This window comes from Oncorhynchus gorbuscha, unplaced genomic scaffold (assembly GCF_021184085.1).
Source record: "Oncorhynchus gorbuscha isolate QuinsamMale2020 ecotype Even-year unplaced genomic scaffold, OgorEven_v1.0 Un_scaffold_6030, whole genome shotgun sequence".
NCBI lineage: Eukaryota > Metazoa > Chordata > Actinopteri > Salmoniformes > Salmonidae > Oncorhynchus > Oncorhynchus gorbuscha.
Window position 1 is genome coordinate 1 of NW_025749717.1, and position 22212 is coordinate 22212.

General features: G+C 46.1%; 1 protein-coding gene across 1 annotated transcript; it reads right to left on the reverse strand.

The window, feature by feature from the left end:
• Nucleotides 1-5352: 5352 nt before the first annotated feature.
• Nucleotides 5353-8656, reverse strand: LOC124029298 (DIS3-like exonuclease 1). The gene is made up of 4 exons (XM_046341063.1): nt 8365-8656; nt 7183-7352; nt 6644-6805; nt 5353-5430 (listed from the first exon to the last, which is right to left on the reverse strand). The coding sequence occupies exons 1-4, from the start codon at nt 8654-8656 to the stop codon at nt 5353-5355; spliced, it is 702 nt and encodes a 233-aa protein (XP_046197019.1).
• Nucleotides 8657-22212: the final 13556 nt, after the last annotated feature.

Genomic DNA, 22212 nt, shown 5'->3' on the forward strand with positions numbered 1-22212 from the left:
TCTGGATCCCTGTACAGTCTCAATCTGGATCCCTGTACAGTCTCATTCTGGATCCCTGTACAGTCTCAATCTGGATCCCTGTACAGTCTCATTCTGGATCCCTGTACAGTCTCAATCTGGATCCCTGTACAGTCTCATTCTGGATCCCTGTACAGTCTCATTCTGGATCCCTGTACAGTCTCAATCTGGATCCCTGTACAGTCTCAATCTGGATCCCTGTACAGTCTCATTCTGGATCCCTGTACAGTCTCAATCCCTGTACAGTCTCATTCTGGATCCCTGTAGTCTCAATCTGGATCCCTGTAGTCTCAATCTGGATCCCTGTAGTCTCAATCTGGATCCCTGTAGTCTCAATCTGGATCCCTGTACAGTCTCATTCTGGATCCCTGTACAGTCTCAATCTGGATCCCTGTACAGTCTCAATCTGGATCCCTGTACAGTCTCAATCTGGATCCCTGTACAGTCTCAATCCCTGTACAGTCTCAATCTGGATCCCTGTATCATTCTGGATCCCTGTACAGTCTCAATCTGGATCCCTGTACAATTCTCATTCTGGATCCCTGTAGTCTGTTCTGGATCCCTGTACAGTCTCATTCTGGATCCTGTACAGTCTCATTGTTGAAGATCTGGATCCCTGTACAGTGTCAATCCTACAGTTATTACTGGCACAGTCTCATTCTGGATCCCTGTACAGTCTGGATCCGTACAGGTCCTTCTGGGTACAGTCTCAATCTGGATCCCTGTACAGTCTCAGTCTGGATCCCTGTACAGTCTCAGTCTGGATCCCTGTACAGTCTCACCTGATCCCTGTACAGTCTCGTTCTGGATCCCTGTACAGTCTCAACCTGATCCCTGCACAGTCTCAGTCCTGGGATCCCTGTACAGTCTCATTCTGGATCCCTGTACAGTCTCATTCTGGATCCCTGTACAGTCTCAATCTGGATCCCTGTACAGTCTCAATCTGGATCCCTGTACAGTCTCATTCTGGATCCCTGTACAGTCTCAATCTGGATCCCTGTACAGTCTCAATCTGGATCCCTGTACAGTCTCAATCCCTGTACAGTCTCAATCTGGATCCCTGTACAGTCTCAATCTGGATCCCTGTACAGTCTCAATCCCTGTACAGTCTCAATCTGGATCCCTGTACAGTCTCAATCTGGATCCCTGTACAGTCTCAATCTGGATCCCTGTACAGTCTCATTCTGGATCCCTGTACAGTCTCAATCTGGATCCCTGTACAGTCTCAATCTGGATCCCTGTACAGTCTCAATCTGGATCCCTGTACAGTCTCATTCTGGATCCCTGTACAGTCTCATTCTGGATCCCTGTACAGTCTCAATCTGGATCCCTGTACAGTCTCATTCTGGATCCCTGTACAGTCTCAATCTGGATCCCTGTAGTCTCAATCTGGATCCCTGTAGTCTCAATCTGGATCCCTGTAGTCTCAATCTGGATCCCTGTAGTCTCAATCTGGATCCCTGTACAGTCTCATTCTGGATCCCTGTACAGTCTCAATCTGGATCCCTGTACAGTCTCAATCTGGATCCCTGTACAGTCTCATTCTGGATCCCTGTACAGTCTCAATCTGGATCCCTGTACAGTCTCAATCTGGATCCCTGTACAGTCTCAATCTGGATCCCTACAGTCTCAACAGTCTCAATCTGGATCCCTGTACAGTCTCAATCTGGATCCCTGTACAGTCTCATTCTGGATCCCTGTACAGTCTCATTCTGGATCCCTGTACAGTCTCAATCTGGATCCCTGTACAGTCTCAATCCCTGTACAGTCTCAATCTGGATCCCTGTACAGTCTCATTCTGGATCCCTGTACAGTCTCATTCTGGATCCCTGTACAGTCTCAATCTGGATCCCTGTACAGTCTCAATCTGGATCCCTGTACAGTCTCATTCTGGATCACTGTAGTCTCATTCTGGATCCCTGTAGTCTCAATCTGGATCCCTGTACAGTCTCATTCTGGATCCCTGTACAGTCTCATTCTGGATCACTGTAGTCTCATTCTGGATCCCTGTAGTCTCAATCTGGATCCCTGTACAGTCTCATTCTCAATCCCTGTACAGTCTCAACCTGGATCCCTGTACAGTCTCATTCTGGATCCCTGTACAGTCTCATTCTGGATCCCTGTACAGTCTCAATCTGGATCCCTGTACAGTCTCAATCTGGATCCATGTACAGTCACATTCTGGATCCCTGTACAGTCTCAACCTGGATCCCTGTACAGTCTCATTCTGGATCCCTGTACAGTCTCAATCTGGATCCCTGTACAGTCTCATTCTGGATCCCTGTACAGTCTCAATCTGGATCCCTGTACAGTCTCAATCCCTGTACAGTCTCAATCTGGATCCCTGTACAGTCTCAATCTAGATCCCTGTACAGTATCAATCCCTGTACAGTCTCATTCTGGATCCCTGTAGTCTCAATCTGGATCCTCATCTGGATCCCCTGTAGTCTCAATCTGGAGTCTCCTGTACAGTCTCAATCTGGATCCTGTACAGTCTCAATCTGGATCCCTGTACAGTCTCAATCTGGATCCCTGTACAGTCTCATTCTGGATCCCTGTACAGTCTCAATCTGATCCCTGTACAGTCTCAATCTGGATCCCTGTACAGTCTCATTCTGGATCCCTGTACAGTCTCTCTGGATCCTGTACAGTCTCAATCTGTATCCCTGTACAGTCTCAATCCCTGTACAGTCTCAATCTGGATCCCTGTACAGTCTCAATCTGGATCCTGTACAGTCTCATTCTGGATCCCTGTACAGTCTCAATCTGGATCCCTGTACAGTCTCAATCTGGATCCCTGTACAGTCTCAATCTGGATCCCTGTACAGTCTCAACCTGGATCCCTGTACAGTCTCAATCTGGATCCCTGTACAGTCTCAATCTGGATCCCTGTACAGTCTCAATCTGGATCCCTGTACAGTCTCATTCTGGATCCCTGTAGTCTCATTCTGGATCCCTGTACAGTCTCAATCTGGATCCCTGTACAGTCTCAATCTGGATCCCTGTACAGTCTCAATCTGGATCCCTGTACAGTCTCATTCTGGATCCCTGTACAGTCGCATTCTGGATCCCTGTACAGTCTCATTCTGGATCCCTGTACAGTCTCAATCTGGATCCCTGTACAGTCTCAATCTGGATCCCTGTACAGTCTCAATATGGATCCCTGTACAGTCTCAATCTGGATCCCTGTACAGTCTCATTCTGGATCCCTGTACAGTCTTGTTGAATATCTTGATCCCTTTTCTAGCCTCTCTGGATTACAACCTAATTATGACAAGTGTCCCATATTACGTATTGGATTGTTAGAAAACACAGTGTTTACACCACCTTGTAGGTTACCAATAAAATGGGCGGATGGTGAAGTAGACATACTTGGTATTCACATCTCAAAAAAATATTAATGAACTTACCGCAATTACTTTCAATAGAAAGTTAGCAAAAATAGATAAGATTCTGCAACCATGGAGAGGTAAATAGTTGTCTATTTCTGGTAAAATCACATTGATGAACTCTTTGGTCCGATCCCAGTTTACTGACTGACTGAGGGTGGTCTATGGTGATAGGGTGGAATGGGCTGAGAGGGTGGTCTATGGTGATAGGGTGGAATGGGCTGAGAGGGTGGTCTATGGTGATAGGTTGGGATGGGCTGAGAGGGTGGTCTATGGTGATAGGTTGGGATGGGCTGAGAGGGTGGTCTATGGTGATAGGGTGGGATGGGCTGAGAGGGTGGTCTATGGTGATAGGTTGGGATGGGCTGAGAGGGTGGTCTATGGTGATAGGTTGGGATGGGCTGAGAGGGTGGTCTATGGTGATAGGTTGGGATGGGCTATAGGGTGGTCTATGGTGAAGAGGAGGAATGGGCTAGGGTGGTCTATGGTGATAGGGTGGAATGGGATGAGAGGGTGGTCTATGGTGATAGGTTGGGATGGAAGATATATGTCCCCTGAAGAAGAGGAAGATATATGTCCTCCGAAGAGGAGGAAGATATATGTCCTTCGAAGAGGAGGAAGATATATGTCCCCGAAGAAGAGGAAGATATATGTCCCCGAAGAGGAGGAAGATATATGTCCTTCGAAGAGGAGGAAGATATATGTCCCCCGAAGAGGAGGAAGATATATGTCCTTCGAAGAGGAGGAAGATATATGTCCCCGAAGAAGAGGAAGATATATGTCCCCGAAGAGGAGGAAGATATATGTCCTTCGAAGAGGAGGAAGATATATGTCCTCCGAAGAAGAGGAAGATATATGTCCTCCAAGAGGAGGAAGATATATGTCCTTCGAAGAGGAAGATATATGTCCCCCGAAGAAGAGGAAGATATATGTCCCCGAAGAGGAAGAAGATATATGTCCCGAAGAGGAGGAAGATATATGTCCCCGAAGAAGAGGAAGATATATGTCCCCCGAAGAGGAGGAAGATATATGTCCTTCGAAGAGGAGGAAGATATGTCCCCGAAGAGGAGGAAGATATATGTCCCCGAAAGAGGAAGATATATGTCCTTCGAAGAGGAGGAAGATATATGTCCTTCGAAGAGGAGGAAGATATATGTCCTTCGAAGAGAGGAAGATATGTCCCGAAGAGAGGAAGATATATGTCCTTGAAGAAGAGGAGGAAGATATATGTCCCCGAAGAGGAGGAAGATATATGTCCCCGAAGAAGAGGAAGATATATGTCCTCCGAAGAGGAGGAAGATATATGTCCTCCGAAGAGGAGGAAGATATGTCCGAAGAGGAAGAAGATATATGTCCCTCCGAAAGGAGGAAGATATATGTCCCCCGAAGAGGAGGAAGATATATGTCCTCCGAAGAGGAGGAAGATATATGTCCTTCGAAAGAGGAAGATATATGTCCTTCGACGAGGGTGGGGGTGGTGGAGGAGTTAATACATGTTTTCTTTATTTAAATATATATATATAAATATATGGTCCTTCTGTAGCACAGTTGGTAGAGCATGGCGCTTGTAACGCCAGGGTAGTGGGTTCGATTCCGGGACCACCCATACGTAGAATGTATGCACACATGACTGTAAGTCGCTTTGATAAAAGTGTCTGCTAAATGGCATATATTATTATTATTATATATTATATAAATATAGGGAGGACCTGGTACATGCCTCACAGACACTCAAACACATTCACTCCCTCCCCTCTCCCTCTCACCTAGCGCGAGCCTCCAGGTCTGTCAGGGACCCCTCTTTAACAAAGTGTGTGACGTCAGCGATGTGAACGCCCAGCTCTAACCTCTCACCCCGCGGGCGGGGGAGGCTGCGTATGGACAGGGTGTCGTCTACGTCCTCCCCCAGCCCGAGGGTCGACGCTGAACACCAGGTGGGTTTGTCTCAGATCCGTCTGGTAATCACCTCAGCGGGGTCTACCGACCAGGGGCTCTCGGGGGAGGACACTGGCATCTCACCGAGCTAGAAAAAGCACAAACAGATACGCAGCGAAGCATACATCAACATACAGAGACATGTAGACACACACAACAAGAAATATACATTTAAAAACAAAAAAAAGACTAATTTCTATATAAGTACTCCGCTGCATCTACATGGTCTCCCAGCAGGACACATTTATGGAAGTAAGGACAACAATTTACATCTTAGTGCAAAGACTGACTCTATGAGGATGGTGTATTATACTATAACTGGATACAGATCTCTATGAGGATGGATACAGATCTCTATGAGGATGGATACAGATCTCTATGAGGATGGTGTATTATACAGATCTACCTAGATACAGATCTCTATGAGGATGGATACAGATCTCTATGAGATGGTGTATTATACTATAACTGGATACAGATCTCTATGAGGATGGATACAGATGGATGGATACAGATCTCTATGAGGATGGTGTATTATACTATACCCTACTGGATACAGATCTCTATGATGGTGATGGATACAGATCTCTATGAGGATGGATACTATAAGATACTCTATGAGGATGGTGTATTATACTATACCTGGATACAGATCTCTGAGGATGGATACAGATCTCTATGAGGATGGTGTATTATACTATAACTGGATACAGATCTCTATGAGGATGGTGTATTATACTATAACTGGATACAGATCTCTATGAGGATGGATACAGATCTCTATGAGGATGGATACAGATCTCTATGAGGATGGTGTATTATACTATAACTGGATACAGATCTCTATGAGGATGGATACAGATCTCTATGAGGATGGTGTATTATACTATACCTGGATACAGATCTCTATGAGGATGGATACAGATCTCTATGAGGATGGTGTATTATACTATAACTGGATACAGATCTCTATGAGGATGGTGTATTATACTATACCTGGATACAGATCTCTATGAGGATGGATACAGATCTCTATGAGGATGGTGTATTATACTATAACTGGATACAGATCTCTATGAGGATGGTGTATTATACTATACCCTACCTGGATACAGATCTCTATGAGGATGGATACAGATCTCTATGAGGATGGTGTATTATACTATAACTGGATACAGATCTCTATGAGGATGGTGTATTATACTATACCTGGATACAGATCTCTATGAGGATGGTGTATTATACTATACCCTACCTGGATACAGATCTCTATGAGGATGGTGTATTATACTATACCCTACCTGCGCCTCAGAGAAAGGAGGTACGTGGATGCAGTTCTCTATGAGGATGGTTTGGACCTCAGTCTCCAGCTCCCCAGCCCGGCCCAGAACCCTGACACTGTGTCCGTTAGGGTAGAGGGAGGTGCTGTCCCACGAGTCCAGACGAACTATCACCCGGTGATCCTGGAGAGACGGAGGAAAGGACAGGCTTCATGTCCTTTCAACAGTCAGAGACTTAAAGCAAGTTCACCTGATTCAACCACTCTACCAATCATCACGTCTTTAGTCTGACCTGTAGTTTGTCAGCCTGTTGGGTGCTGATTCAACCACTCTACTAATCATCACGTCTTTAGTCTGACCTGTAGTTTGTCAGCCTGTTGGGTGCTGATTCAACCACTCTACCAATCATCACGTCTTTAGTCTGACCTGTAGTTTGTCAGCCTGTTGGGTGCTGATTCAACCACTCTACTAATCATCACGTCTTTAGTCTGACCTGTAGTTTGTCAGCCTGTTGGGTGCTGATTCAACCACTCTACCAATCATCACGTCTTTAGTCTGACCTGTAGTTTGTCAGCCTGTTGGGTGCTGATTCGGATCTTGGGGATGCGTTGGTCCCAGGGCGTGGCCAGGATACGCTGGGAGTTCCTGCTCTGTGATTGGGTCTCCTCCTTGGGGGGGAAGGTCACAACATAGTCCCTCCAGTTCCTCTGAAGGATCCCTACCACACGACCTGGAGGGAGGAGGGATGGGTGAGAGAGGTAGGGAGGGAGGAGAGAGGGAGAAGATAGAGAGGAGGGGGAGAGAGTGGGAGAAGGAGGGAGAAGAGAGAGAGGAGAGGAGAGGGAGGGAGGCGAGAGAGAGGAGGGGGAGAGAGAGGGAGAAGAGAGAAGAGAGTGGAGAGGGAGGGAGAAGGGAGAGGAGGTGGAGAGAAGAGAGAGAGGAAGAAGAGAGAGAGGAAGAAGAGAGAGAGAAGAAGGAGAAGAGAGAGGAGGGGAGAGAGAGAAGAGAGAGAGAGGAGGGGGAGAAGGAGGGGGAAGAGAGAGAGGAGGGGAGAGAGAGGGAGACAGGGGAGAAGAGAGAGAGAGAGGGGGGAAGAGAGAGAGGGAGAGGGGAGAAGAGAGAGAGAGGAGGGGAAGAGAAAGAGGAGGGGAGAAGGAGGGGAAGAGAGAGAGAGGAGGGGGAGAAGGAGGGGGAAGAGAGAGAGGAGGGGAGAGAGGGAGAGAGAGGAGAAGAGAGAGAGGAGGGGAGAGAGAGGGAGAAGAGAGAGAGGAGGGGGAAGAGAGAGAGGAGAGGGAGAGAGAGAGAGGGAGAAGAGAGAGAGGAGGGGAGAGTGAGGGAGAAGAGAGAGGAGGGGGAGAGTGAGGGAGAAGAGAGAGAGGAGGGGGAAGAGAGAGAGGAGAGGGAGAGAGAGGGAGAAGAGAGAGGAGGGGGAAGAGAGGAGCAAATGATATGTTACAATTTGTAAGTCGCTCTGGATAAGAGCGTCTGCTAAATGACTTAAATGTAAATGACATGAATGTAATTCTAGTCTTTATACTGTATGCTCTGTCTAGTATCTCCTCCATTCAGGAAAGACAGAGGTGAGTAATTGAGACAGGAATTAGTGTTAGTCAGTAGTGTGTGTGTGTGTGTGTGTGTGTGTGTGTGTGTGTGTGTGTGTGTGTGTGTGTGTGTGTGTGTGTGTGTGTGTGTGTGTGTGTGTGTGTGTGTGTGTGTGTGTGTGTGTGTGTGTGTGTGTGTACCTGTGGCCATGGGTTGGCTCTGTGTCTCGTCTCCCTTCTCCTCCCCCTGTCCCTCCGTCAGGGCCGTGGTTCTCCCCCTCCACTCCCCCTTCGGCAACAGCTCCACGGCAACCATATCGCCATGCACCGCCTGATTCACGATTCTTCCCCCACCCAGCACATCACTGTTCAGCTCTGGGAGAGATGCACAGTGACACACGTTGTTGAGTTGTTTCTGGCTCTGGTCCTCCAGCACTTGGATTTGAAATGATATGGCGATGATGAGGTTAACGTGCAGACTGGCAGCTTTCATTTGAGGGGATTTTTTATTATCTATATTTGTGTACAGGGGCAGAGGTAGCCAGTGGTTAGAGCGTTGGACTAGTAACCGGAAGGTTGCAAGTTCAAACCCTTGCGCTGACAAGGTACGAATCTGTCGTTCTGTCCCTGAACAGGCAGTCTGTCCTGTTCCCAGGCCGTCATTGAAATTAAGAATTTGTTCTTAACTGACTTGCCTGGTTAAATAAAGGTTTACAAAACAACAAAAAAACATAGTCCCCCCATTTGAAGGGACCAAACGTTTTGGGACAAATTCACTTGTATTTGTATTAAAGTTGTCAAAAGTTGTTATTATTATTATTATTATTTGACCATGCTGGTTATTTATGAACATTAGAACATCTTGGCCATGTTCTGTTATAATCTCAACCCGGCACAGCCAGAAGAGGACTGGCCACCCCTCATAGCCTGGTTTCTTCTTAGGTTTTGGCCTTTCTAGGAGTTTTTCGAGCCACCGTGCTTCACACTCTGCATTGCTTGCTGTTTGGGTTTTTAGGCTGGGTTTCTGTACAGCACTTTGAGATATCAGCTGATGTACGAAGGGCTATATAAATACATTTGAAGTATTTGGTTCATGGTAGTCAATGACGACATCAAGCGCGTGACTCTACACATTTTCCATTTGTTGTGGCTGTGTTTTGTGCCCAATAGAAATGAATGGAAAATCATGTTGGATTGTAAATAACAATAGTCTACATTAATGTGGAACCTACCCTGATTAAGGATCATCCTGAATGTGAATAATGATGAATGAGAAAGTTACAGACCCACAAAATATCATACCCCCAAGACATGCTAACCTCCTCCCTATTACAATAACAGAGGAGATTAGCATGTTATATCCTAGCCCCAAGACATGCTAACCTCCCCCCTATTACAATAACAGAGGAGATTAACATGTTATATCATACCCCCAAGACATGCTAACCTCCCCCCTATTACAATAACAGAGGAGATTAGCATTTAGATCCTAGCCCCAAGACATGCTAACCTCCCCCCTATTACAATAACAGAGGAGATTAGCATTTAGATCCTAGCCCCAAGACATGCTAACCTCCCCCCTATTACAATAACAGAGGAGATTAGCATTTAGATCCTAGCCCCAAGACATGCTAACCTCCCCCCTATTACAATAACAGAGGAGATTAGCATTTAGATCCTAGCCCCAAGACATGCTAACCTCCCCTATTACAATAACAGAGGAGATTAGCATTTAGATCCTAACCCCAAGACATGCTAACCTCCCCTATTACAATAACAGAGGAGATTAGCATTTAGATCCTAGCCCCAAGACATGCTAACCTCCCCCCTATTACAATAACAGAGGAGATTAGCATGTTATATCATACCCCCAAGACATGCTAATCTCCCCCCTATTACAATAACAGAGGAGATTAGCACGTTATATCATACCCCCCCCAAGACATGCTAGCCTCCCCTATTACAATAACAAAGGAGATTAGCATGTTATATCATTTCCCAAGACATGCTAACCTCCCCTATTACAATAACAGAGAGGAGATTAGCATGTTATATCATACCCCCAAAATATGCTAACCTCCCCTATTACAATAACAGAGGAGATTAGCATGTTATATCATACCCCAAGACATGCTAACCTCCCCTATTACAATAACAGAGGAGATTAGCATGTTATATCTAGCCCCAAGACATGCTAACCTCCCCTATTACAATAACAGAGGAGATTAGCATGTTATATCACTACCCCCAAGACATGCTAATCTCCCCTATTACAATAACAGAGGATATTAGCATGTTATATCCTAGCCCAAGACATGCTAACCTCCCCTATTACAATAACAGAGATTAGCATTTAGATCCCCTAGCCCCAAGACATGCTAACCTCCCCCCTATTACAATAACAGAGGAGATTAGCATGTTATATCATACCCCCAAGACATGCTAACCTCCCCCCTATTACAATAACAGAGGAGATTAGCATGTTATATCATACCCCCAAGACATGCTAACCTCCCCCCTATTACAATAACAGAGGAGATTAGCATTTTATATCATAGCCCCAAGACATGCTAACCTCCCCCTATTACAATAACAGAGGAGATTAGCATTTAGATCCTACCCCCAAGACATGCTAACCTCCCCCCTATTACAATAACAGAGGAGATTAGCACGTTATATCATACCCCCAAGACATGCTAACCTCCCCCCTATTACAATAACAGAGGAGATTAGCACGTTATATCATACCCCCAAGACATGCTAACCTCCCCTATTACAATAACAGAGGAGATTAGCATGTTATATCATACCCCAAGACATGCTAACCTCCCCCCCTATTACAATAACAGAGGAGATTAGCATGTTATATCATACCCCAAGACATGCTAACCTCCCCTATTACAATAACAGAGGAGATTAGCACGTTATATCATACCCCCAAGACATGCTAACCTCCCCCTATTACAATAACAGAGGAGATTAGCATGTTATATCATACCCCCAAGACATGCTAACCTCCCCTATTACAATAACAGAGGAGATTGCATGTTTATATCATACCCCCAAGACATGCTAACCTCCCCTATTACAATAACAGAGGAGATTAGCATGTTATATCATACCCCCAAGACATGCTAACCTCCCCTATTACAATAACAGGGAGATTAGCATGTTATATCATACCCCAAGACATGCTAACCTCCCCTATTACAATAACAGAGGAGATTAGCACGTTATATCATACCCAAGACATGCTGCTAACCTCCCCTATTACAATAACAGAGAGGAGATTAGCATGTTATATCATACCCAAGACATACTAACCTCCCCTATTACAATAACAGAGGAGATTAGCATGTTATATCATACCCCCAAGACATGCTAACCTCCCCCCTATTACAATAACAGAGGAGATTAGCATGTTATATCATACCCCCAAGACATGCTAACCTCCCCCCTATTACAATAACAGAGGAGATTAGCATGTTATATCATACCCCCCAAGACATGCTAACCTCCCCTATTACAATAACAGAGGAGATTAGCATTTTTAAGTATGTATGATATTTGTGCCTGTAACTTTCTCTCTCATCATTATTCCTGATTCATGTAGGATGACCTGTAATCATGATATCAGTAATAAACTCAACTGGGTCAGAACGTCTGCAGGTACTCTGAACATAGAAACAGAATCTCATTATCTCGATTGACTTGAATGGGCTGGGCCAGTTCTACTCATTCTAGTTCTGTGCTCCTGAAGACCAAGAGACATGCACAAGGTAACGATACACTGGCTGACAATATAGGAGATGTTTAATCCTGTGTTAAGTATGTGTAGGCTATGTGATCCCTGCGGGGGAATTGAACCAACAACCTTACGCTGAAGGTCAAACAGAACAGTTTGAGGTCATAGGTCGGTTTGTTGTGGAACTCACCTGAGCTCTTGTTAGAAGAGCCCTCAAACGGACGAAGGCTTCATGCTGGGCCCTGTGCTTGTTCACATTCAGAGTGCCCTGGAAGGGAGGGACAGAGAGACAGAAGACTTAGTACCCTGGAATGGAGGGACAGAGAGACAGAAGACTTAGTACCCTGGAATGGAAGGACAGAGAGACAGAAGACTTAGTGCCCTGGAAGGGAGGGACAGAGACACAGAAGACTTAGTACCCTGGAAGGGAGGGACAGAGACACAGAAGACTTGGTGCCCTGGAATGTAATGGAAGGACAGAAGACTTAGTGCCCTGGAATGGAATCACAGAGAGACAGAAGACTTAGTACCCTGGAATGGAGGGACAGAGAGATAGAAGACTTAGTGCCCTGGAATGGAAGGACAGAGAGACAGAAGACTTAGTACCCTGGAATGGAAGGACAGAGAGACAGAAGACTTAGTACCCTGGAATGGAAGGACAGAGAGACAGAAGACTTAGTACCCTGGAATGGAAGGACAGAAGACTTAGTGCCCTGGAATGGAAGGACAGGGAGACAGAAGACTTAGTGCCCTGGAATGGAAGGACAGAGAGACAGAAGACTTAGTACCCTGTAATGGAAGGACAGAAGACTTAGTGCCCTGGAATGGAAGGACAGTAGACTTAGTGCCCTAGAATGGAAGGACAGAGAGACAGAAGACTTAGTACCCTAGAATGGAATGGAAGGACAGAGAGACAGAAGACTTAGTACACTGGAATGGAAGGACAGAGAGACAGAAGACTTAGTACCCTGGAATGGAAGGACAGAGAGACAGAAGACTTAGTACCCTGGAATGGAAGGACAGAGAGACAGAAGACTTAGTACCCTGGAATGGAAGGACAGAGAGACAGAAGACTTAGTACCCTGGAATGGAAGGACAGAGAGACAGAAGACTTAGTACCCTGGAATGGAAGGACAGAGAGACAGAAGACTTAGTACCCTGGAATGGAAGGACAGAGAGACAGAAGACTTAGTACCCTGGAATGGAAGGACAGAGAGACAGAAGACTTAGTACCCTGGAATGGAAGGACAGAGAGACAGAAGACTTAGTACCCTGGAATGGAAGGACAGAGAGACAGAAGACTTAGTACCCTGGAATGGAAGGACAGAAGACTTAGTACCCTAGAATGGAAGGACAGAGAGACAGAAGACTTAGTACCCTGGAATGGAAGGACAGAGAGACAGAAGACTTAGTACCCTGGAATGGAAGGACAGAGAGACAGAAGACTTAGTACCCTGGAATGGAAGGACAGAAGACTTAGTACCCTGGAATGGAATGGAAGGACAGAGAGACAGAAGACTTAGTACCCTGGAATGGAAGGACAGAGAGACAGAAGACTTAGTACCCTGGAATGGAAGGACAGAAGACTTAGTACCCTGGAATGGAAGGACAGAAGACTTAGTACCCTGGAATGGAAGGACAGAAGACTTAGTACCCTGGAATGGAAGGACAGAAGACTTAGTACCCTAGAATGGAAGGACAGGAGACTTAGTACCCTGGAATGGAAACCCAGTAGACTTAGTACCCTGGAATGGAAGGACAGAAGACTTAGTACCCTGGAATGGAGGGACAGAGAGACAGAAGACTTAGTACCATAGAATGGAATGGAAGGACAGAGAGACAGAAGACTTAGTATCCTAGAATGTAATGGAAGGACAGTAGACTTAGTACCCTAGAATGGAAGGACAGGAGACTTAGTACCCTGGAATGGAAACCCAGTAGACTTAGTACCCTAGAATGGAATGGAAGGACAGAGAGACAGAAGACTTAGTACCCTAGAATGGAATGGAAGGAGAGAGAGACAGAAGACTTGGTACCCTAGAATGTAATGGAAGGACAGTAGACTTAGTACCCGGGAATGGAATGGAAGGACAGAGAGACAGAAGACTTAGTGCCCTGGAATGGAATGGAAGGACAGAGAGACAGAAGACTTAGTGCCCTGGAATGGAATGGAAGGACAGAGAGACAGAAGACTTAGTGCCCTAGAATGGAATGGAAGGACAGAGAGACAGAAGACTTAGTGCCCTGGAATGGAATGGAAGGACAGAGAGACAGAAGACTTAGTGCCCTGGAATGGAAGGGAGGGACAGAAGACTTAGTACCCTGGAATGGAGGGACAGAGAGACAGAAGACATAGTACCCTGGAATGGAGGGACAGAGAGACAGAAGACTTTAGTACCCTGGAATGGAGGGACAGAGAGACAGAAGACTTAGTACCCTGGAATGGAGGGACAGAGAGACAGAAGACTTAGTACCCTGGAATGGAGGGACAGAGAGACAGAAGACTTAGTACCCTGGAATGGAGGGACAGAGAGACAGAAGAAAACTTTTTTTAAATGTTTTTTTTAAATGTCATTTAGCAGACGCTCATATCCAGAGCAACTTACAGGAGCAATTAGGGTTAAGTGCCTTGCTCAAGGGCACATCGACAGATTTCACCTAGTCAGCTCTAGGATTCGAATCAGCAACCTTTTGGTTACTGGCCTAAACCGCTTAACCGCTAGGCTAGCACCCAGCCCACATTGGGGGGACAGTTGTTGTGTTTGTAGGCCTCAAAATGGCTGTCGAGGAGGACCTTCACATCTGGGTGTAGTTTGGAGTAAAGAGGACCTTCACATCTGGGTGTAGTTTGGAGTAAAGAGGACCTTTACATCTGAGTGTAGTTTGGAGAAAAGAGGACCTTCACATCTGAGTGTAGTTTGGAGTAAAGAGGACCTTCACATCTGAGTGTGGTTTGGAGAAAAGAGGACCTTTACACCTGAGTGTAGTTTGGAGAAAAGAGGACCTTCACATCTGAGTGTGGTTTGGAGAAAAGAGGACCTTCACATCTGAGTGTGGTTTGGAGAAAAGAGGACCTTCACATCTGAGTGTAGTTTGGAGTAAAGAGGAGGACCTTCACATCTGGGTGTAGTTTGTAGAAAAGAGGAGGACCTTCACATCTGAGTGTAGTTTGGAGTAAAGAGGACCTTCACATCTGGGTGTAGTTTGGAGTAAAGAGGAGGACCTTCACATCTGAGTGTAGTTTGTAGTAAAGATGACCTTCACATCTGAGTGTAGTTTGTAGTAAAGATGACCTTCACATCTGAGTGTAGTTTGGAGTAAAGATGACCTTCACATCTGAGTGTAGTTTGGAGTAAAGAGGAGGACCTTCACATCTGACACAGTCTGCTCTTCATGACTTTATGTGTTCCACTGAGGAGAGAAGTTACAGTGTGCTTCTGAGAGCACACACACACACACAACTGTCACACACTGCTGTTCAAACACAGACACGCCCCCTCCACCTGCCTGTATGTATCGGCCAGACTTAATGCCAGCCTCCAGGACCTCGGCAGGCAGGTGTTCAGTGTACTCTCTCTCCGTCCCCTCGCTCCCTTTCTCCTGCAGGGACTGAGCGATGGAGCAGTACAGCTCCAGGGCAGCCTGCAGCTCCGGCCAAAACGTCTGCAGGTACTCCTGAAAATAGAAACAGAATCTCATTATCTCCTGATTGACTTGAATGGGCAGGGCCAGTTCTACTCATTCTAGTTCTGTGCTCCTGAAGACCAAGAGACATGCACAAGGTAACGATACACTGGCTGATAATATAGGGGATGTTTTATCCTGTGTTTAGTAGGTGTAGGCTATGTGAATCCTGCGGGGGATTTGAACCCACAACTCCGGGTCTCACTCTTACCAACGGAGCCACACAGGACCGACAACATAGTATACACTATACCAACTGAGAGAAAACTGATCTGAACCCAACCCGGCTTCCTGTATGGGTCCTTTTAACTGATGTTCCCTGAGGTTCCATTACCCAGGTATTCACCTATAGAGGAGTATTCAGCAGGGTTCTCATTAGCCAGGTATTCACCTATAGAGGAGTATTCAGCAGGGTTCTCATTACCCAGGTATTCACCTATAGAGGAGTATTCAGCAGGGTTCTCATTACCCAGGTATTCCCCTATAGAGGATCAGTATTCAGCAGGATTCTCATTACCCAGGTATTCCCCTATAGAGGATCAGTATACAGCAGGGTTCTCATTACCCAGGTATTCACCTATAGAGGATTATTCAGCAGGGTTCTCGTTACCCAGGTATTCACCTATAGAGGAGTATTCAGCAGGGTTCTCATTACCCAGGTATTCACCTATAGAGGATCAGTATACCATGTATTCACCTATAGAGGATTATTCAGCAGGGTTCTCGTTACCCAGGTATTCACCTATAGAGGAGTATTCAGCAGGGTTCTCATTACCCAGGTATTCACCTATAGAGGAGTATTCAGCAGGGTTCTCATTACCCATGTATTCAACTATAGAGGATCAGTATACAGCAGGGTTCTCATTACCCAGGTATTCACCTATAGAGATTCAGTGTACCAGGTATTCACCTATAGAGGAGTATTCAGCAGGGTTCTCATTACCCAGGTATTCACCTATAGAGGAGTATTCAGCAGGGTTCTCATTACCCAGGTATTCTCCTATAGAGGATCAGTATACAGCAGGGTTCTCATTACCCAGGTATTCCCCTATAGAGGATCAGTATACAGCAGGGTTCTCATTACCCAGGTATTCACCTATAGAGGATTATTCAGCAGGGTTCTCGTTACCCAGGTATTCACCTATAGAGGATCAGTATACCAGGTATTCACCTATAGAGGAGTATTCAGCAGGGTTCTCATTACCCAGGTATTCACCTATAGAGGATCAGTATTCAGCAGGGTTCTCGTTACCCAGGTATTCACCTATAGAGGATCAGTATTCAGCAGGGTTCTCATTACCCAGGTATTCTCCTATAGAGGAGTATTCAGCAGGATTCTCATTACCCAGGTATTCACCTATAGAGGATCAGTATACCAGGTATTCACCTATAGAGGAGTATTCAGCAGGGTTCTCATTACCCAGGTATTCACCTATAGAGGATCAGTATACCAGGTATTCACCTATAGAGGATCAGTATACCAGGTATTCACCTATAGAGGAGTATTCAGCAGGATTCTCATTACCCAGGTATTCACCTATAGAGGATCAGTATACCATGGATTCATCTTTAATCATGTTAGCACCATTGAAGGGCAATGGGACAGAACGTAGACACCACAGTTGAGGCTGTGTGTACTATAGTTTACCTGTGTACAGAGGACGTAGTCACCACAGTTGAGGCTGTGTGTACTATAGTGTACCTGTGTACAGAGGACGTAGTCACCACAGTTGAGGCTGTGTACTATAGTGTACCTGTGTACAGAGGACGTAGACACCACAGTTGAGGCTGTGTGTACTATAGTGTATCTGTGTACAGAGGACGTAGTCACCACAGTTGAGGCTGTGTGTACTATAGTGTACCTGTGTACAGAGGATGTAGACACCACAGTTGAGGCTGTGTGTACTATAGTGTACCTGTGTACAGAGGACGTAGTCACCACAGTTGAGGCTGTATGTACTATAGTGTGTACCTGTGTACAGAGGACGTATTTCACCACAGTTGAGGCTGTGTGTACTATAGTGTACCTGTGTACAGAGGACGTAGACACCACAGTTGAGGCTGTGTGTACTATAGTGTACCTGTGTACAGAGGGACGAGACACCACAGTTGAGGCTGTGTGTACTATAGTGTATCTGTGTACAGAGGACGTAGTCACCACAGTTGAGGCTGTGTGTACTATAGTGTACCTGTGTACAGAGGATGTAGACACCACAGTTGAGGCTGTGTGTACTATAGTGTACCTGTGTACAGAGGACGTAGTCACCACAGTTGAGGCTGTATGTACTATAGTGTGTACCTGTGTACAGAGGACGTATTTCACCACAGTTGAGGCTGTGTGTACTATAGTGTACCTGTGTACAGAGGACGTAGACACCACAGTTGAGGCTGTGTGTACTATAGTGTACCTGTGTACAGAGGACGTAGACACCACAGTTGAGGCTGTGTGTACTATAGTGTTTACCTGTGTACAGAGGACGTAGACACCACAGTTGAGGCTGTATGTACTATAGTGTGTACCTGTGTACAGAGGACGTAGTCACCACAGTTGAGGCTGTGTGTACTATAGTGTACCTGTGTACAGAGGACGTAGACACCACAGTTGAGGCTGTGTGTACTATAGTGTACCTGTGTACAGAGGATGTAGTCACCACAGTTGAGGCTGTGTGTACTATAGTGTACCTGTGTACAGAGGACGTAGTCACCACAGTTGAGGCTGTGTGTACTATAGTTTACCTGTGTACAGAGGACGTATGTGGTTCTGTAGCTCAGTTGGTAGAGCATGGCGCTTGTAACGCCAGGGTAGTGGGTTCGATTCCCGGGACCACCCATACGTACAATGTATGCACACATGACTGTAAGTTGCTTTGGATAAAAGCGTCTGCTAAATGGCATATTATTTATTTATTTACGTAGACACCACAGTTGAGGCTGTGTGTACTATAGTGTATCTGTGTACAGAGGACGTAGACACCACAGTTGAGGCTGTGTGTACTATAGTGTACCTGTGTACAGAGGACGTAGACACCACAGTTGAGGCTGTGTGTACTATAGTGTTTACCTGTGTACAGAGGACGTAGACACCACAGTTGAGGCTGTGTGTACTATAGTGTACCTGTGTACAGAGGACGTAGTCACCACAGTTGAGGCTGTGTGTACTATAGTGTACCTGTGTACAGAGGACGTAGACACCACAGTTGAGGCTGTGTGTACTATAGTGTATCTGTGTACAGAGGACGTAGTCACCACAGTTGAGGCTGTGTGTACTATAGTGTACCTGTGTACAGAGGATGTAGACACCACAGTTGAGGCTGTGTGTACTATAGTGTACCTGTGTACAGAGGACGTAGTCACCACAGTTGAGGCTGTGTGTACTATAGTGTACCTGTGTACAGAGGACGTAGACACCACAGTTGAGGCTGTGTGTACTATAGTGTGTACCTGTGTACAGAGGACGTAGTCACCACAGTTGAGGCTGTATGTACTATAGTGTGTACCTGTGTACAGAGGACGTAGTCACCACAGTTGAGGCTGTGTGTACTATAGTGTTTACCTGTGTACAGAGGACGTAGACACCACAGTTGAGGCTGTATGTACTATAGTGTGTACCTGTGTACAGAGGACGTAGTCACCACAGTTGAGGCTGTGTGTACTATAGTGTACCTGTGTACAGAGGACGTAGACACCACAGTTGAGGCTGTGTGTACTATAGTGTACCTGTGTACAGAGGACGTATTTCACCACAGTTGAGGCTGTGTGTACTATAGTGTACCTGTGTACAGAGGACGTAGACACCACAGTTGAGGCTGTGTGTACTATAGTGTACCTGTGTACAGAGGACGTAGACACCACAGTTGAGGCTGTGTGTACTATAGTGTTTACCTGTGTACAGAGGACGTAGACACCACAGTTGAGGCTGTATGTACTATAGTGTGTACCTGTGTACAGAGGACGTAGTCACCACAGTTGAGGCTGTGTGTACTATAGTGTACCTGTGTACAGAGGACGTAGACACCACAGTTGAGGCTGTGTGTACTATAGTGTACCTGTGTACAGAGGATGTAGTCACCACAGTTGAGGCTGTGTGTACTATAGTGTACCTGTGTACAGAGGACGTAGTCACCACAGTTGAGGCTGTGTGTACTATAGTGTACCTGTGTACAGAGGACGTATGTGGTTCTGTAGCTCAGTTGGTAGAGCATGGCGCTTGTAACGCCAGGGTAGTGGGTTCGATTCCCGGGACCACCCATATGTACAATGTATGCACACATGACTGTAAGTCGCTTTGGATAAAAGCGTCTGCTAAATGGCATATTATTTATTTATTTACGTAGACACCACAGTTGAGGCTGTGTGTACTATAGTGTATCTGTGTACAGAGGACGTAGACACCACAGTTGAGGCTGTGTGTACTATAGTGTACCTGTGTACAGAGGACGTAGACACCACAGTTGAGGCTGTGTGTACTATAGTGTTTACCTGTGTACAGAGGACGTAGACACCACAGTTGAGGCTGTGTGTACTATAGTGTACCTGTGTACAGAGGACGTAGTCACCACAGTTGAGGCTGTGTGTACTATAGTGTACCTGTGTACAGAGGACGTAGACACCACAGTTGAGGCTGTGTGTACTATAGTGTATCTGTGTACAGAGGACGTAGTCACCACAGTTGAGGCTGTGTGTACTATAGTGTACCTGTGTACAGAGGACGTAGTCACCACAGTTGAGGCTGTGTGTACTATAGTGTACCTGTGTACAGAGGACGTAGACACCACAGTTGAGGCTGTGTGTACTATAGTGTATCTGTGTACAGAGGACGTAGTCACCACAGTTGAGGCTGTGTGTACTATAGTGTACCTGTGTACAGAGGATGTAGACACCACAGTTGAGGCTGTGTGTACTATAGTGTACCTGTGTACAGAGGACGTAGTCACCACAGTTGAGGCTGTGTGTACTATAGTGTACCTGTGTACAGAGGACGTAGACACCACAGTTGAGGCTGTGTGTACTATAGTGTGTACCTGTGTACAGAGGACGTAGTCACCACAGTTGAGGCTGTATGTACTATAGTGTGTACCTGTGTACAGAGGACGTAGTCACCACAGTTGAGGCTGTGTGTACTATAGTGTTTACCTGTGTACAGAGGACGTAGACACCACAGTTGAGGCTGTATGTACTATAGTGTGTACCTGTGTACAGAGGACGTAGTCACCACAGTTGAGGCTGTGTGTACTATAGTGTACCTGTGTACAGAGGACGTAGACACCACAGTTGAGGCTGTGTGTACTATAGTGTACCTGTGTACAGAGGACGTATTTCACCACAGTTGAGGCTGTGTGTACTATAGTGTACCTGTGTACAGAGGACGTAGACACCACAGTTGAGGCTGTGTGTACTATAGTGTACCTGTGTACAGAGGACGTAGACACCACAGTTGAGGCTGTGTGTACTATAGTGTTTACCTGTGTACAGAGGACGAGACACCACAGTTGAGGCTGTATGTACTATAGTGTACCTGTGTACAGAGGACGAGTCACCACAGTTGAGGCTGTGTGTACTATAGTGTACCTGTGTACAGAGGACGAGACACCACAGCTGAGGCTGTGTGTACTATAGTGTACCTGTGTACAGAGGATGTAGTCACCACAGTTGAGGCTGTGTGTACTATAGTGTACCTGTGTACAGAGGACTTTAGTCACCACAGTTGAGGCTGTGTGTACTATAGTTTACCTGTGTACAGAGGACGATGTGGTCTCTGTAGCTCAGTTGGTAGAGCATGGCGCTTTGTAACGCCAGGGTAGTGGGTTCGATTCCGGGACCACCCATACGTACAATGTATGCACACATGACTGTAAGTCGCTTGGATAAAAGCGTCTGCTAAATGGCATATTATTTATTTATTTACGTAGACACCACAGTTGAGGCTGTGTGTACTATAGTGTATCTGTGTACAGAGGACGTAGACACCACAGTTGGAGGCTGTGTGTACTATAGTGTACCTGTGTACAGAGGACGAGACACCACAGTTGAGGCTGTGTGTACTATAGTGTTTACCTGTGTACAGAGGACGAGACACCACAGTTGAGGCTGTGTGTACTATAGTGTACCTGTGTACAGAGGACGTAGTCACCACAGCTGAGGCTGTGTGTACTATAGTGTACCTGTGTACAGAGGACGAGACACCACAGTTGAGGCTGTGTGTACTATAGTGTATCTGTGTACAGAGGACGTAGTCACCACAGTTGAGGCTGTGTGTACTATAGTGTACCTGTGTACAGAGGATGTAGACACCACAGTGCTGAGGCTGTGTGTACTATAGTGTACCTGTGTACAGAGGACGTAGTCACCACAGCTGAGGCTGTGTACTATAGTGTACCTGTGTACAGAGGACGAGACACCACAGTTGAGGCTGTGTGTACTATAGTGTACCTGGTACAGAGGACTTTAGTCACCACAGTTGAGGCTGTATGTACTATAGTGTGTACCTGTGTACAGAGGACGTAGTCACCACAGTTGAGGCTGTGTGTACTATAGTGTTTACCTGTGTACAGAGGACGTAGACACCACAGTTGAGGCTGTATGTACTATAGTGTGTACCTGTGTACAGAGGACGAGTCACC

What these genes read in the sequence shown, in the direction of transcription:
- LOC124029298 (XM_046341063.1), bottom strand. Translation starts at nt 8,656, where the DNA reads ATGAAAGCTGCCAGTCTGCACGTTAACCTCATCATCGCCATATCATTT. An exon ending in GAGCCAACCCATGGCCACAG is followed by an intron (nt 7,353 to 8,364) that starts GTACACACACAC and finishes TCCTCCCTCCAG; the next exon opens with GTCGTGTGGTAGGGATCCTT. An exon ending in AACAGGCTGACAAACTACAG is followed by an intron (nt 6,806 to 7,182) that starts GTCAGACTAAAG and finishes CCGTCTCTCCAG; the next exon opens with GATCACCGGGTGATAGTTCG.